The sequence below is a fragment of the Molothrus ater genome, chromosome 2, assembly GCF_012460135.2.
Source record: "Molothrus ater isolate BHLD 08-10-18 breed brown headed cowbird chromosome 2, BPBGC_Mater_1.1, whole genome shotgun sequence".
Taxonomy (NCBI): Eukaryota; Metazoa; Chordata; class Aves; order Passeriformes; family Icteridae; genus Molothrus; species Molothrus ater.
The window spans coordinates 63,760,554-63,777,629 of record NC_050479.2 but is presented as its reverse complement, the minus strand read 5'-3'; the positions used below and the strand labels follow the sequence as shown (position 1 = coordinate 63,777,629).

The following is a 17,076-nucleotide window of genomic DNA, read 5'->3' as shown; positions in this document are numbered from 1 at the left end:
TCTGCAAAGGGAGAATCTGATGCAGTCTCCTAATGGAACAAAATAAACTTAGATCAGAATACATGGCTCAGAGTGCTGCATTCAAGGTTACACACAAAGGAAGAACTTGGTCTCCCATTGAAACAGACACCTCTGCCCATCTGGAGTTCATTGCAGGACAATGGCTTAGTCAGGCCTTTTGTACAACTGCAGATAATTGAAACAATGTAAGATCAAGGAAATTCACTAATGAGACCAAATAATTGATGACAATTTGACAGTAATTAGCAAACCAAAAGCAAATAAATGTAATTATTTTTGTTTTAAATCACATGATTAAGATAATTAAAGAAAAGGAAATCCTATTATGATGGCCCTAAAACTAACAAAAGATCATGTGGGAAGAATGTGTTTTGGGCAAAGCTGATATCCAACCTACCATGTGTATTGCCAACATGATGCTCAGTGTGAGGCACGGCAAGCATCAGGGCTACTTACAAACACGAAAGCTGTTGATATTGAAATTGGAAGGAAAAAGACCCAGTAGCCACTTTCTAAAAGCTTCCATTTAAATGCTTTCCACCCAGCCTCCAGGAGGAGTTATTTTTGTTTGTTCTAAAGATTCAGACTCACTAGAAGTGTATAAAGACCTCTGCCCTTCTCTGCAGATAACCAGATAAATTGTTTTAACTGCAAACACACAGATTTTTTTTTTATTGTTCTTCTCCTGACCCTTTCAGAGATACAGCAGCCCTAACATTCAGGAACAATTTTTCTACTGTATTTTTAAAAGAAAACTGAGGGCATGATTTCTTAAGGCAACTGTTTCCCAAGGGCCAAAATAAAGGTTAGAAAGGGAGAGAGAATACAATGTGGACATAATTGGGAGCAGGGAGCAGACCCAGTCTGTTGGCTCACCCCCAAGACAGAGCAAGGAAAAGCTCAGAGACATACTGCTTGCACTGCTTTATGTGCCTGCAGAGAATGTTTAAAAGTTAGCACACACTTTGGGATATCACTGTTAAAGAAGGCATATGTCTGGAAGGGTTGCTTTTATTTATTACTATAAAAGGACTTTTCTCTAATGAAAAGGAATAAAACAAATATACCTTAATCTCCTGAATTAATACGTATGGACATGCTGGTCTGTGGACATGCTAGCAGAGAAAGACTGCTACAATAACATCCTTACTGAAAATGGATTGTGAAAGCCATCCCAAGCAAGTTACACAAGCTTCCTCCTCATTTTCACAAAGGTGAACAGGATCAGAGAATGTCCAGGATATTACAGACCAGCCCCCTTCAGAGAGAACACTGAAATAGCAGTTTCAGACCTCTCCTGAGAACTCAGCACTTAGGCTGGGGACTACAGAGGCAGTTTAAAGAACACAAGACCATACATTCCAGTGCTTGGAGCTCTAACACACCACTTTGCTTGGCTAGCTAAGGCCTTCCAGCCCTTTCTTTTCTTTCCCATAGGACAATACATATAAACTTACACAGAAGACTTGCTGGTGTGATTGACAAGGAAAGCTAACTATTTTATGGCACTTCAGTTTAAACACAACTGAATTACTTACCCCTCCTTCCCCCTTCAAAAAATGACAAATGAACATCAGTCTAACTGAGGCTGCCAAAGTCAACCTTTTAAAGAGAAATGACAAAGCCCCCAGTCCTGGTTAAATCCATATGGCAAATGAGTCTATCAGAAGGTGGGGATATGATGCAGCATGTCTCAAACAAGGAAAAACACCTGTAAATTTACTAGAAAGAAAGAGGGAAGGTCTGTGTACAAACATTAGTTAAAGATGGGGGAAAGACACATTATCCAACTCACCCTGTTGAACAGTCTGACCTATAAACCAGGAACGACGTTCCTCGTGAAAAGCTTTTACTTCAAACAGCTGCTGTGCACCACTATTGAATAAGTAAAGGGTTGCTTCCCCTGTTGAAAAGAAATCTGGTTTGTGTTTGTAAGCTTTCAGAAAAATCAAAAGAATACCCAATATGTTTGAAGAATGTGCCTTATATACATACAGACGCACAAACATACACACAGTCTACATAAACTCACTACAAAGAGAGCTCAGACAAAAAACACTATTATATACAGATGTTCATTTACCAGCTCTATAAACGAAACTGAATTTGAATCAATAAATAAGATGTGTGAATAGTTCATCTTACAACACAAAGCCTTTGATCCAAACCCAAATCAAAATTACTCAAGAAATCAGCTTTTTTCTGCAGTGAAGAGGGAAGGTGGGAAACAAGAGAATTCCCTCTCCTTCCATCATGTTTGTCTTGAGGATACCAGACTCTGGGTTAGGGGAACAAAAGTCTCAAACTTTTCATGGACAATCTGAAATATTCTTTTTTTTTTTTGTGCACCAAAATGGATTGTGATGACTCTGTATGGGTAGACATATAAAGCAAACAAGGAAGCTAGAAGAAGTTGGTTTGAAGTGCCCATCAGAACCTTAATAGTTGGGAAGGAAAAGGATAGCTTTATTTAGGTCATCACAGCTCTACCATTTGACATTAGCTTTGGGTTACAATGGAAGGGTGACAAACACATTGCAAACAGGACTGGCATTTTCCATATCAGAAATGGGAAGTTGCCACAACTACCAAAGGGGCCACTGAAATGTGGTCACCTCAGTCTGTTGGCTGGACTGCTTCCATCTTGGTTATCAATCCATCTTCAGGAAACAAGAGCAACTACAGCAGGGCTGTCCTGCTCAGAGCACATAAATTGCAAAGCTGCAGTGACTTGCAGATGATGGGCTGGCTCAGAGAAGGCTCGGTGTAAGCCCTGAAAGCTGACATCAGCACTGCTCTTCTCAGTCTGCGGACACCCCCAGGTGCAGAGGGAGGTCAGCAAAAATGGGCAGACACATGAATTCCCAAAAATGACTGGTAATGCATTTTTTTCCCCTTTATCCAAAAGGCTGACCAGATGTTTAACCTCACTTAAGGATATAATTTCAGTACTCTGATAATTTTTCTTTTGGGTAGGAGAGGAGAGGAGCAATGAGTAGTCATAAGGGGGGAGCAGAAGTTTCAATCATTACCATGTGCACCCTCAACAAGGGTCTACACCACAGTTTGATCAGCCCCATATCAAACTACTCACAGAAGTGCTGACTGAACAACTTAAGACTCCTACCAGGGAGTGTGCTAGCCAAATCCAGTGGTGAGCTACGAAATCTTGGGAAAAGAACCCTTTTTATTACCTAAGTACAGCTCCTTAATTTATGTCATTATGCTAAAAGGACAGTCACCACGGGTTCCCTACAGTACTGTTAGACAGGAACTGCAGGGGATGGAGAGAGAACCCGGACAGCTTTGCTCACAACTTCACTAATGGTTCTTGTGGTACTTCTGAATTGCAGTCTGATCCTACTTTATAGTCTTTGTAAGGGATAGAAATCATGTTCTTTTTACCTGTCTATATAAAGGATGAAGCATGCTTTTATTTAATAAAGTGGTTAGCATTGATTCTATAGTGTGCTGAGTCCTTCAGTGCCTACTTATACAGTATCTGGCATCAACAATTCATCTGTTAGACACAAAGGTAAGGAAAATACATTAATAGTGTGTTCTCAGTTCTTCCATTTTCAGACTTTGTATTTATAACAGGCTACATAACTGAAAGTCTATGCAGGCCTATAAATAAGGTCCTGTAAATTCTAAAGGAACACACCCAGACAATCATTGCACTTCAGGTTTTCCCCAGAAAAATTCCCCAAGATCTCTGATTTGACAAGGTAAACAGATCTCTTTTTACACAGAGAAAAACAAATTAACATCTATGCTTTTAAAAACATAACAAACTACAAAGGCAGTATGCTACAGCAGGAAATAATAACACAGGTGGAAAATAGATGTGGCTTTATATTCCCATTGCAAATCTAAGCAATCAAGAAACTGGCATCATGATGAGTAAGTGATTTTACATTCTGTATTATTATTTTTGACAATTTTCCTCTTTCAAGAACAAATATGGTTCCTATACTGTGACAATAAAATTCATCTGAAGATTCAGTTACACACATATATGTAAATACATATAAATACAAGCAGTCAATTTCAAAGACCTAAACCATAAAACTTTAATCTACGGAAAAGAAACTAGCTCAGGCAAAGAAAAAAAAAACAGCATGAAAAATGTTTTTCAAACAGAATGTTAACCCTAACAAAGGCTTGCTGCAAGTTTCTGTTGCAGCATCACACACTCCAATTATTAATTAATCATAGAATAATTAAAAATCCTTGACCAAAAGAACAATATGACTAGAAGAAAGTAATGGTGGGATGGTGGTGTCATTGAATTGCCTGTATTTGCTGGTCTTTCTAATGTATTTTGAATTCAAAGTGCCTCATCCTCTGTTAAGGAGAAAAGAGACACCATGACCCAGGCCACGAGAAGAAAATTAGATTTAAAAATGAAAAGACCCAAAAAGCTTGGTAAGTACAATTGAATCACTTCTTCTAACTCTATTTATTTTATAGCATAAGATGAATGCTAAGAAGCCTAAATTCGGATTTAAAAAAAAGACTTGGACTCAACACCCAATACTGTAAGCTCCCCAAAACTAATGCACTTAAAAACAGAACTTAAATTACACCCCTTTTTTGTTCTGCCAATATTTCCAATGAATAAACAGTTCAACCAATTAAAATTATAAAAGAAATCCTAAATGTTTGCACAGCATTAACCATCTGGCATAACCAGCAGTATCTTTGGCACGTAAGATTTGTACCTATCATCATTATTTCAGCTTTGAGAAACATGAATCTTTTGGTGGTGGAGAAAATCAACCAGAATTTTAACAAGCTCATGTCACAGTTCCAGAACTTGCCTGTGCTTGGGTTGCGCAGTTTTGTAAACAAGGGTTCGCTGTCAGGTGTCTTTGGGGGGTCAATTGCAGCCTCTGTAAGGGGAGAGGAAAAAGTTAGGAACTTGTAAATTGTGAAGTATTTCACATCTGCTTCACCAAGACATTCAGAATTAATTGGATTGACACTTTTTGAAAACACACACACACATCTGCCTAAAAATTGTATGCCTCAGCCCAAATTCATCCTACCTGATCAAGGCACTTAAATTTTGATTCCAGACTTCCTGGCACTCTCTATCTGTCACAGGAAAGATATGCACCTGGGGATGATTTAGATTTTGAAAACCACTTCCCCCTAGAGAGCCTTCAGGCAAGAGAGCTCCTAAATTTGACATCCCAGTTAAGTAAGATGAACTGATATGCTGCCCTGATTAGTCACAAAGACAATGAGAATGCTTTGGTTAGTCAGGCCAAGCACAACGCGGACATTAAGAAAGTCCAAAAGGTAAAATACACATGGGGAGAAACTATCCTTTAAAGATTTCACAAAGTCAGATTATGCAGGAATTAGCCCATTCTAGTTGCTATGTCTGTGAAAAACATGCATGCTTATTTATCTGTTAAGTATAAACTTGAAATATAAAGATTGCATTTAATTCCCCCCACAAGAAAAAGAAGCTGAGAGAATGCAGCACCTCTGGCTGAAGCCCCTTACAGATATTTTCTTTCCTGTACCTTTGAACAAACAGAAGATAAGCAAAGCCACAAAGGTATAATTTTTTCTGTGAAACTGAAAAAAGAGGGAAACAGCTACCACAAAGACGCTGACTCAAGTACAAAAACCACATCTATAAGTATCCCCAGTTAATTATATTCTAGCCAAGCTCTCTTTGTAGGGAAAGTCTAACTTATATTTACAAAAACAACTTCCCACATCTCAGTAAAGAGCACCATGACAGAATCATCTTTCTTAGCCTGCACACTGCCAGTTCTGCCTCAATTCCTTTCATACAGGCATTCATCAGAGCAAGGAAAATTACTAAAACATTTCACATATATAATGAGTATCCAGACCCCAGAGAATGGAACTGACAGAGATCAGGCTGATGTTTGTGTTACAGCGCTGCTGAGGAAAGCAGAGAGGAGCAGTAGAGGCAGACTGCATGATTGTTCAAAGGAACAGAAGGTGCCACATTGTCCTTCCCCTTTCAGTAACATCCAGCAGGTTTGGGAAGAGGGAGCTGGCACAATTCTTTGGCAAACAGGGAAGTAGGAACAAGTGAAAGTAGCTGTCCTTCACCCTGGCTGAAAGCCCCAGCCGTATCTGAAAAGGACAAGTGGACTTCTCACACTTGGCTCTTCACTAACACCTCATGGGCAAAAAAAAAAAAAAAGCCCAAATAGCTCTCAACCTTCATATCCACCCCTTGTTATTCAGTTGTGCCACCAACAGAAGTTGCCCAGATAAAGACATAAGCGGGACACAAAAACCAACTGTGTTTAGTGATAAAAGTGTTGGAGGGTAGTAATAATTCTCAGAGCTGTTCAGACAATTTAAAGTAATTTTCTTCTCTTCAATACTCAACTGAGTCTTCAGGTGGCTTGAAAAAGTGCTTCAAAAAGTTTCAATATAAGTTGAGGGCTTTTAATGGAAAAAATCCGTATTTGCTAAGCAGACTTGCTTCATATGCTGATACATAAACACACGGTTGTCAAGCTACATTTGCCCTGGCAAAGGCGACTTTCCAATTTCTAGAGCTGTGTATATTTCAATTCTTGACCACAGTTTAACATTAGTGTATTTTTTGTTACTTTTTAAAACACTGAAGTGATTAATGATAGTGAAAGAAACACACTGCACGTGTTTACTTTGATGTGTTTCACATGAACATATTAAAATATACACAGTAAATGTGAGTTTCAAAATTTAAAACAAAAAGCAAAACAAAAAAACCCCAAAGGAACTTTCAGCGCTCGTTTGCTCTGCTTTCTTCATGCATAGATTGATGAACTCTGGGAATGAGTCCAGCTGAGCCCAAAGTTGCATCTTGTCAGCAATTAAGTCGACAATCCCTCCTAATTTTTTGCTGGTTTTAATGACATTTGCATCTTTACTGGGTTGAGATGTTCTCTTCCTAACCTGCTAGTAACACACTGAATTTATCAATTTCCGCTAAGCCTGGGGGACTTCCCTATAGGTAGGGAGCACTAAGTGTAACAAACCCAAGAAATACAGTGTCCCTTCTCTTCCTCATCAGTCCTCTACCTTCCTTCATCCAGGCCTGCCCCATGCTATCCCAGGCTCAGCACCCTCTCTCTGCCCCTCTGGCCCTGCCAGGAGCTCTTCCCCAGGTGGTGAAGAGCCACAAAGCCCTGCCCATGGGGTTCTTTGGTGCTCCTCAGGCTCCAAGGGGCTCAGCACGGCACAGAGGGCAGCAGGGATCAAACCCCAACCAACAGCCCGAGCTGCAGCCTTCTGTCCCAGTATCTCATGATGATGAGATCAGAGTGTACCTCACATTCTCCACACAGCTGCCATGGAAAATGGTTTGCCTGAAGGGACATGCACATGCACAAGGAGAAGGGAAGGACCAGGCAAAGGCAAAAGTGGTTCTTTGAGTTTCTTTAACATTCAATTTCCTCAAAATGTAGGCAGTATTCCATTCCACTTCCAGGGGCATCTGAAGTATATTTTTGTTATAGATTGGCTTACTATGTGTCAAGCTGGCAGACAAAAAAAAGAGGCAATTGGGAGAATGCCTGCTTGGAAAACTAGATGCAGTATTAATATGGCCTTAAGGGCAAAGAAGGCCCTATTTATCTGAGTTTAAATACCTCATGACTAGGAAAATGCTGAGCAAGGGATTTTTGATGTTAGGTGTCCAAACCTAACTTATTTGTGTTCTGGACTGTAGCCAGGAAAGGTAACTGGATTTCTTTAATGCCATTACATTTATCAGTCCTTCTACTTCAGCAAGGATCTCTTATAGCTAAGTAAACACAGACTTCTTAAAAAAGCAGTACTGTAGCCATTTTCTAGCAAAACTGAGAGTTAAACTAAGTTAGGAACTTTTTTTCAATATTAAAGTTCACCTCCAGATAAGAAAACATCCCCTACAGAAAATAAACAGTAAAAATTAACATTACAGGAAGAGCTGTTTTGTTAAATTCTAAAGGAAAACATCAGATGATTGCTGCTATGCTTATTATAACAGTTCCCATAGCTCAGCCCTGACAAACTCGGTCATCTACAAGAATACTTGGGGGGATAGAGGTGAGAGCTTTTTGAACAGTACACCCTCTACCAACCATGGCCCACAGTCAAGTCAGCTTACTAGCATGTGTCATTACTGCATGATTTTCTCCTAAGAAAACACACATTACAATGATTTAAAAAAACTGACAGAAGGGTACAGAGGGGCTCTATTAATCCTGTCTCAAGGAGGCATCTCAGCCAGCAAGTCACTCTTTAAACAAAGACAAAAGGCAGACACTTCCAGGAGGCAGCTGAAGAAAAGGAGAAAAGATTACTGTGTTTCATGGAGGTCAGACATACAACCAGGCAAATTCTATCAAATACATAAACAAAACAAAGTGAAAACTAACCAGCTTTCAAAGGATTTCTGGCAATAATTTCTTCCACAATGGATAGATATGAGGCACTAATGAATCTGGTTGTTAAAACCAGAAAAAAAGCATTACCTGGTACAGCAACATAAATAAATTGAAAAACAACATAAAACTCCCACTAAGAGCTATGAAACTGTTATGGATGATGCAAAGTCTATTCTCCTTTTTTAAAAAAATGCTTATAGAATACTATATATAACAGACTAATATCAAGTTATATGGAGTTCCCATGCAGAAAGCTGCCAGCCAAGCAAGCAAAAAGGCTGTAAATATCTGTCAAATGCGTAAGAGGAAAAAACCCTCTGAGAGCACAAATTTCCCAACCACCACCACCCTGCTAAGAAAAAGGACTATTGAAGTCTGGAAATATAAAGTTAAGATTTCATTTAAAAACAGATATTAAACCATACGTCACCTACACAAGTCTTTTCCATTCCCTTCTTAGCTTCTAACTGTGCATGAAAGGTGTGTCAGATGGAGACATTATGATGGAACCCATTAAATAGACATTTTATGGAAGACTTTAAACTGTGTAGCCTAAGGGTATAGATAGGTTAGATCTATTAAACATTTTATTTGTGTTATTTTTAGAATCTCAACCCTCAAGAAAATGGCTTTAATTCACTGTCCATGTCCTTCGTTGTGCATGTCCTTCCTTTTTCAGCATGCCCTGAAAAAAGCCTAGTGAAAAATAATTAATAAATCCAGTACTTTGTATCACCCAAATTTTTTATAATTTTTCTAAGTTACAAGGTAATTAACTGCAAGTATAATAAATGAATTCCGGTATGCACAGACTGAGAATACAGTCTGTATCATAAATCGTTTCAAATGACCAAAGATCACAGTCCACAGAAAAGTGCAGTCCTGGGGTCTCCAACTCTGCTCCCTTCTTGTTTTGTACCACCAAAACTAGCAAGTTCATGGCTCTACAGCAAGTCAACTCAGTTCACTCATCCAGCTGAGAAGTAAACAACCAGAATGAAGAAGTAAGTAACTTTCAATCCTATCAGTAAGCTCACTGGAACAAGAGACAGAACCCATGGCAGGAGCAGATGACATAGAATATTCCCTACTCCACATGTGACACAGGTGTCTTTGACCAATGCACATGAACTATAAAACCAGATCATGTGTGAATTGACAGAGTTGAGGAAGCAGGAGATGAGCCACAGGTCTACATTGCTGCTTCCTTGGCTCAGAATGCTCAGGGGAGCATTGAACAGAACACAGCTCCATTCACCTCTGCAAACAGCCAATATTTTGCAGGTGCTTACATAGAGGATAGGGGTTTGTACTTGCCCACACTTGATTTTTGGAAATAATCTTAATTGTTACTCAGTTATATAAACTTGATGTTACCTCACCACCTTACTCCTTCTATGACTGTACACAGTACTTGCTTCAGTGAGGGGACTTTTGCCGTGCCCATTGTAAAAGACAGAATGATAATCAGTTTGGTAATCATGGCATTTATTATTTGGTGCCCTAAGGAAACAATGTTCAATGTGACATAATTTAGAACATTCCACAATAAAACACAGTATCGAACAAAGGCACTGGTTTCTATCTTGACCACAAGTTCAGAAAGAAATGCTACTTGACAGTTTGAATGGTCTTTTGCTCCAGGACATAGCTAGGCAATACAGCTAAATTTTAAGACTTAAGCCTGAGAGCATCTTTTGGCTTCCCTTTATGCTGGCATAATTCACTTCTTAGCCAAAAAACCCCCATGTTCATGGAGTTCACAGTACTAATTCATCCATTACTGAAGTCAAGATGCCTGGCAGAACATGCAGAGTTTCAGCTGAATAAAGGGGAGGTCAGTCTTGAGAAGTTCAAGAACTGGTTATCACTTGAAAGGATAAAAGCTACAGACTTCCCTTCTCAATATTTATAGGGTCAGCACTGGTGCAGCTGTATTACTGGCTGAATCAGCCCTATTCCCATATGCAGAGAGGCCTAAGTTGGCATAAGTTGGTCTCTTCCAAGCCAGATGGCAGAAAGCAGAAGTGGGAGATGGTGTTACACATTACAACATCTCTTTTCAGTTATTTTATTTGCTATGCTTCCTTCTGGCTCCTTAGCTTGCCAGTTATATCTGCTTTATTCACAGCAGAGCTCAGTATGCCTTTCAGGAGATGACATGTCAGAAAGAGTGCAAATTACCTGCAGGCAAAGAGCTTTGTTCAGGAGATGCAAATGCTGGTTTAGGGGGAGGTTTAGTAAAATATGCCCACAGAGTGCTAACTTTTAAAATAAGCATATTCACATCCACCTTATTTAAGAAGTATATAAACATGTGCTATTATTTCATATCGGTTTTTTGATGTTTTGACTCAGCTGTTAAAAAAAATACATATTTGTTTATTGCAAACATTATTTCCAAGTTCTTTACCTAGATTATTCTGGGAAAGTATTAATGTTCAATTATTCTGCTCAATTTTGACACTCATTACAATTTTTTAGTCAAGCACCCTAACAGCCCAGCAGTGTGATGTACTTCATAGCAGATAAACTGATTTTTTTTTAAAACAGTAAGTGAAAGCATGTATCAAAGTGCAAGGATGGAAAAAAAAAAGTTAATGCAAAACCTGTCTACTTCTGTTTTTAAAGCAAACCACTTTCACAAATTAAGTATTCCACAACTTTGCTATGACACCTTCTCTCACTATGACCTAAAATTTTCAAGTCAAATACTTCCTCAGTTACTGCATGGAGACAAAAGTTCCTTAGTCTCAACTGAAAGGATGGAGGATTAATTTAATGTGTGCTGATGCCCCATGGTTTGGCATCACAGTCCATTTATTTCTGCCTCCATTTGACTTTTGGCATATATGAGATTTGTTCAAACAATTTGCCAAGTATAATTTGAAACTGCTCCTTTTATTTTTGAATAAGTAATTCCTAAAAATAATAGGATTGTTAAATTTCCCTCCCCCATTGCAACCCTTCTAGTTCTATTCATATGGCAGTTCCCATAAAACAATGTAAGAGCTAATCAATTTACTGTTTAAGAAAACAGCAGACTGAAAAAATGTGCTCAGCTAAACTTGTCTAGCTCAGAAAAATAAAGGTTGAGAATAATTTTCAGCATGCAGCTAACCTCTACTTATTTTCCTAATACAGGCAAAGACAGAACATATTAAACACATCAGTCTTAACTTTAGGTGTAGAGTGGAACATCACACTTAGACAACTGCCTTCAATTCCTGACCTCTTTGCTAAAACCCAGTCAGTGAAGCATATAAATAGTTTCAGTTCTGACATAACACCTATCCCTGAGGAATACTGAAAAAGAGACTGTCCTTCACACCAACCCTGTTAAGCAGCTAGTGTGATTTTGGTAAGACTGGTTTGAAGCCGTTGCATAAGAATGTTTATTTGTTATACAGAGCTCAGATCACATCTATGTCAGACACAGTGACTTTACCGCAGTATTTGAGAGTTTTCCAAAGCTCCGCCTTCCGATTTAGATAGCCCTAAAATTAAAAATCTTTAGATAGCCCCAAAATACTGCTGGGTCTCAGCAATATTTCTCAGTCTAGAAAATAACTTCTAGCTCTTGTGATTTTCAGAGAACACATAAAAAATGGTAGTTCCATGGGCCCAGCTGAAAAGGCAGGTAGAAATGTCCTATATTCACGTTAAAAAGTAGCAGCATTTTTTTTTTAAGTACGCGGATACTCAGTAAATACAGACAGAATCTGCTCTATTAAAGCACATCATTAGTAACTTTGTAGCTGTGAGAGAGCCAAGGTTTAATCCCCAGGAGCTACTACTTTTCTCTTGTACCTGATCAGTAGCTAGACCAACAACAGAAAGCCAGTCCAGCCATTTCTACATTCTCACGGAAAAACAGTTTGATACAAGGGTAATGTAACAGCCTTGATTACCCAACTCCCACTCAAAATGCAGGAAAGCACTATCTGGAAACTCAGCCATCCACCATCGAAGCCCATGCGGTCCTTCAGGTCTCGTTAGCACTTCGGTGTCTCTGTACCACCATTCCTCCAGAACTCCAGATTTGGGAGGTCTTCTTAACCAACGACGTCAACTACTCTGCACAAAGCAAGCTCAGATCCAGATTTCCAGCCAAGCTAATAAAATCCCCTGGAACATGGAGCACAGCACAGAAACACCCAAGTGGGTCTACACAGAGCCAGCTTGGTCCATCAGGACTTATTAGTTCAGACACTGTCTGAAAGCAGCTGCACTGCAAAGCTGGTTCTGGAAACAGCAGAGATGTGTTAACATGGCACAGCACTTGAACTAATAAACTGCTAGTGCTGAGCCGAGCCTGCCCCAGGCTAAATCTGGTGCCTGTATATCCACTGCACAGTTAATCTGCAACTGCAGAAACGGCCCTAAGAGCTGACTCTGTTTCAAGGCCAGCATGCACAGCTCTACCACTACCAACACGACCAAGTTTTCTGTCCTTTCACCCTCCTCCACAACAACCAATCCCTCCATCTACCCTCTTCCAGTTTGTTCACTGTTTTCTCTCCTGGCCACTCCCATCCATTTCTCAACCTTTCACTACACATCCCCAATAAGGCTGCACAAGGTACATCAGCGGATTCCAGCCTTTCTGGAGTGATGAACATGGTTACTACCCTCTTCTCACCCTGCCTGAGCAGCATTTCCTAACTCCTCTCCCACCACTTCTGGCTTCCCTCTTTGTCCTGCCCCTGGTGGTTCAATCCCTAACCAAGGAATCATTACACTTATAAAAACAAACAAATGAAAAAAAAGATTGTATTTGCATGTCAAATTGTCCTGTCTTCATGGAAAATAAGCAAGTATCACAGAAACACCATCACAACACCTCTCACCAGGCCAAGGAAAGGCTACCATCTCTAAAGGTAAAATTTGCAATCTCACCCAGAAGTTGCTTAGCAGTCAGCTCAGACATAACTGTCTGAAACTCTCCTTTTCCCTTCCTGCAAATCTCCCATGCCAAACAGTCCAAGTGTCTTGGTGTGGCAGAAGGGCTGGTGAGGGCAAAGACTGGCTCAGTCAACCCTGCTTCCCCTCCCCACCTTCACCCACCTCTACAAACCATGCAAAGTAACTGGCTGAGCATTTGGTTCTAGCTCTGCCCTGTGATATGCAGGCATGAGAGGACCACTGATTACCAAACTTTTACAGTCCTGGAAATTTGACAGAATTCATCACTTGCTGCAGAAAGTGACAGTCTGTCGCTCTACAAATAGTTCACAGCACTGGTAAAAAACTCACTCTGACCGCATTCCTCTAGCCAGAATCATGACTTCAACTAAGAACATGTGCAGTTCTACCTGACAGAAGAGATTGCTTGTTTCTGAGCTGTTTCCAGAACACTGAAACCAATATAAAAACTACAAAATCAAAAATAAAACTGAAATTTGTCTCGTCAGTAATCACACATGCTCTGAAATGGCAGAGCAGCAATTCATTATCCGTGCACTATAACAGCATATAAACGTGTACTTAAACAAGGAAATCAGTAGTAATTTCATAACCTTCCATATTAAAGCAGACAAGCATTTTTTAGTAGACTCAGAAACAAATGGCATTGAACTCACATCCAGAAACAGATCCTGTGCTTATCTGCACCAGTTGTTTTTAGGTGTGTATGTAATATAATGCCATACAGGTATTATGAAGATAGAGATTGTCATATGAATAGAATTTTACCGTCAAAGGACATTTTTGTTCTAAATCCAACTGCAACCATCTTCGTTTCTGAAAGTAATCAGGTCTTCCTACTACACATTCTGCTAAACAGCCAATGAAAAATTTCTGAGATTCATTCAACAGAGCGCAAAATTTTGAAAATGGTAATATGTTAACTTAAAAAAGTTTTTCTGAAAATAATGCTAAAACAAAAAATCAAAAAATGTTTCATTTGGCTGGCTCTCATCAGCTGTGGAGTTCTGAATTTATCAGCCACAGACTTTTTTTTTAAATCACTATGTGCTTTGAAGTTCAACTAAGGCTTAATAAACTTTCTTACAGGTCTGGAGTACTATATAAATTTTGTCAGAGCTGTGCTGGCATAATTGGTAATACAAACTGTCTGGCTTCATGAAAGTTACAAGCTCTGGCTCCAATCCTGCAAACACTTACTGAAGAATTTAACTTACTGCACAGAACTGACTACTCATGCATAAGCTAAGCATATTTGTAAATATTTGCACAGTATGGACATCTGTTGGCATAGCCAGTCATCTGATATGAGATTCAGCTTTAAATCCTAGTCTGCATAGAGTCAATATTAAAAAAAGGCATTCCTCACTTTATAAATTCCTTTCTTAGGCATCAAACACGTCAGATACCAAAGGGTGGAACCAAAAAGTTAAAACTAGAGGAAGAGAGGAATCAGTGAAATCATAGTAATTGGTTCTGCTTCTCATGTAACCAGAGAAGCCTGGTCTCCTATGGGCACGTGTCTCAAGATTGAGCTCCTGTCTTATTTTCAACCTTTGCTGAAGGAAGCTCTTGCTATACCTTTCCTTCAGTGGTGCCATTTACAGCATTTCTCACAACATCACAGGCAAAGCTCAGAAAATTACTCCAAAGAACTCATCCTTTTTACCAGGCGTGGTTATTAACACTCTCCAGTTATGAGTGAGTTAGGAAATAGCCACAGTACAAAGCTGGCCCACAGATAATCATGGAAGTTGCACTTCCTTAAAAACCAAGCTAGAAAAAGACAGTTATGTCTCCTTCCTCTTATTATCTTGGCATTTGAACACATCCGGTTTCACTCATCCTCTTTAACAGCAAAACATTTTGTGATCTGTTTGTTTAAACCTGATACTGGGCAGAAATACATGTAAGGAGCAAAGGCATCCTCCCACTGATTCAGCGCGACATGTGATAGTGAGCCTCCACAACGCAGTGGATATTGCACCAGCAGAGCTGCCGTGGGGAGCTCTGCTGCTTCACAATCAGTGAGTGAGGAGATCTCACTCTGGCTTAGCACTGGAGTCTGTTTGACAGCTGTGGCTTAGGGCACTAAATCGTTTCCTTCAAAATCTGCAGGAAGGAACTCAGGGGATGGAGGCAAGGCAGGCCGCCAGCTCCGGCGAGGGGACAGCCAGACCCCATGAGGGACATCGGTGGCAAGAGCCCTCGGCAAAACCCTAATGACAGACATAAATTAAACGCACTGATCCAGCGAGGGAAACGGGGTCCCTGGAGAGGGAAGGGCGGGTACCGTGCGGGGTCTCGTGTAGAGGCCGTGTCCCAAAGCAGCCTTGCACAGCCGGGCGGGGCCCGGCCGCCCGCAGCGGGCCCGGCACCTGCCCCGGGCCCCGGGGACAAGCACCCGCCTCCCGCCCGAGCCGGCCGGCGGGGCAGGAGAGCCGGGCGCTGCGGCAGAGCCGCCCCTCCGCGGAGCGGCCCCGCGGGGTTACCTGGGGCAATGAGCACCCACTGCGCGGGGGCCGCGCCCTGCCCGCTCCGTGCGCCCCGCATGCTCCGAGCGCCCCGCGATCCCGCCGCTCCCGTTCCCGCCGCTGCCGCCGCAACATGGCGGGCGGGGCGGGCCGGGAAGGGAAGGGGCCGGGCGGCGGCGGGGCGCGGCCATGACTCGGGATGCGCCGCCGCTCCGCCTCTTCCCCTTCCCGGCACACGCAGGGAGCGGGCGGTGCGGCCGTGGGGGACCGCCGGCGGCAAGGCTTCGGCTCTCCACCGCCCCGCGGGACTCGGGCGGGCGGGATGTCCCACCCGCCAGGGGAAGGTAGCGCCCGAGGTTCCTAAACGCTCGTGGTCCAAAGTAGCGACAGAAGTCACAAGGTCCGCAAACATTCAGAAATTTTTATTAGTGAATGGTGCACTTGGCGTGGAAATTGTTTTGTTAGTCCCTGACCTACTGTGTAAGCACGCGGCAGTGGGTTTTGGATATAGAGGTAGGTTGAAAAGAGAGAAAGGAAGAGATGAGTTAAAGAGGGGCAGAAAGAGAGAGAGAGAAGAAAAGAGAGGGGAAAGAGATCACCAGTCCTGATTCCAGCATTGATCCAGCTCACGGTCCTAGGGGTCAGGAAGGGTTTGGGAAGGGTACCTTTTTATGGACAAGTTTTCTCCACCCTAAAGACAGGCTTCTCACTTTCCATGTAAGTTAGTTACCAAGTGCAGTCCGATCTTTATTATCTTTCTGGAAATGGGTTGGAGGGCTTTGGGGAACTTGGTTGGTCTTGATCCCTCTCTACAGTCCATAGTCACCTCCTGGCTTCATCATTCCCGTGCTTGTCCTTAAACTGTACTGTGTTATGCTCATCTACAGGAACTGGATTAAGGGTGTTTGTCCAGGAAAAGTGCTGCCCCACCTCTGCATGCCCCCCTTCTCCGGCCACATCTTGTTCTATCTCATGACATGTCACTACTGTAGCAGTTAGTTCTTTCTAGGGCGTCACACAAACTGTGCAGACTGAAGGAAATTCCATTTAAACGTAAGGAAGTGTGTCTTTAGTGGAGCAGGTTGTCCTGAATGACTGTGGTGTCTCTATCAGTGGAGGTATCAAAAACCAGGCTGGGTGTTGCTCTGAGCAGCCACTGTAGCTGTAGCCCTGCAAAGGGAGCTGGACTAGACCCTCTCCAGAGGTGCCTGTCAGCCTTGGCCATGCAATGGAACCTC

General features: G+C 41.5%; 1 protein-coding gene across 3 annotated transcripts in view; it reads right to left on the bottom strand.

Moving 5' to 3' along the window:
* Positions 1-15,950, bottom strand: part of RNASEH2B (ribonuclease H2 subunit B) — a 43,295-nt gene extending 27,345 nt beyond the window's left edge. For all 3 annotated transcript variants that reach the window (XM_036390194.2, XM_036390178.1, XM_036390187.1), the window contains exons 1-3: positions 15,857-15,950; positions 4,845-4,916; positions 1,817-1,924 (exon numbers count right to left, since the gene is read on the bottom strand). In XM_036390194.2, coding sequence (XP_036246087.1) covers positions 1,817-1,924; positions 4,845-4,916; positions 15,857-15,917 — 241 coding nt within the window. In that variant the 5' untranslated portion in view covers positions 15,918-15,950. The remainder of the gene's footprint in view (positions 1-1,816; positions 1,925-4,844; positions 4,917-15,856) is intronic.
* Positions 15,951-17,076: the final 1,126 nt, after the last annotated feature.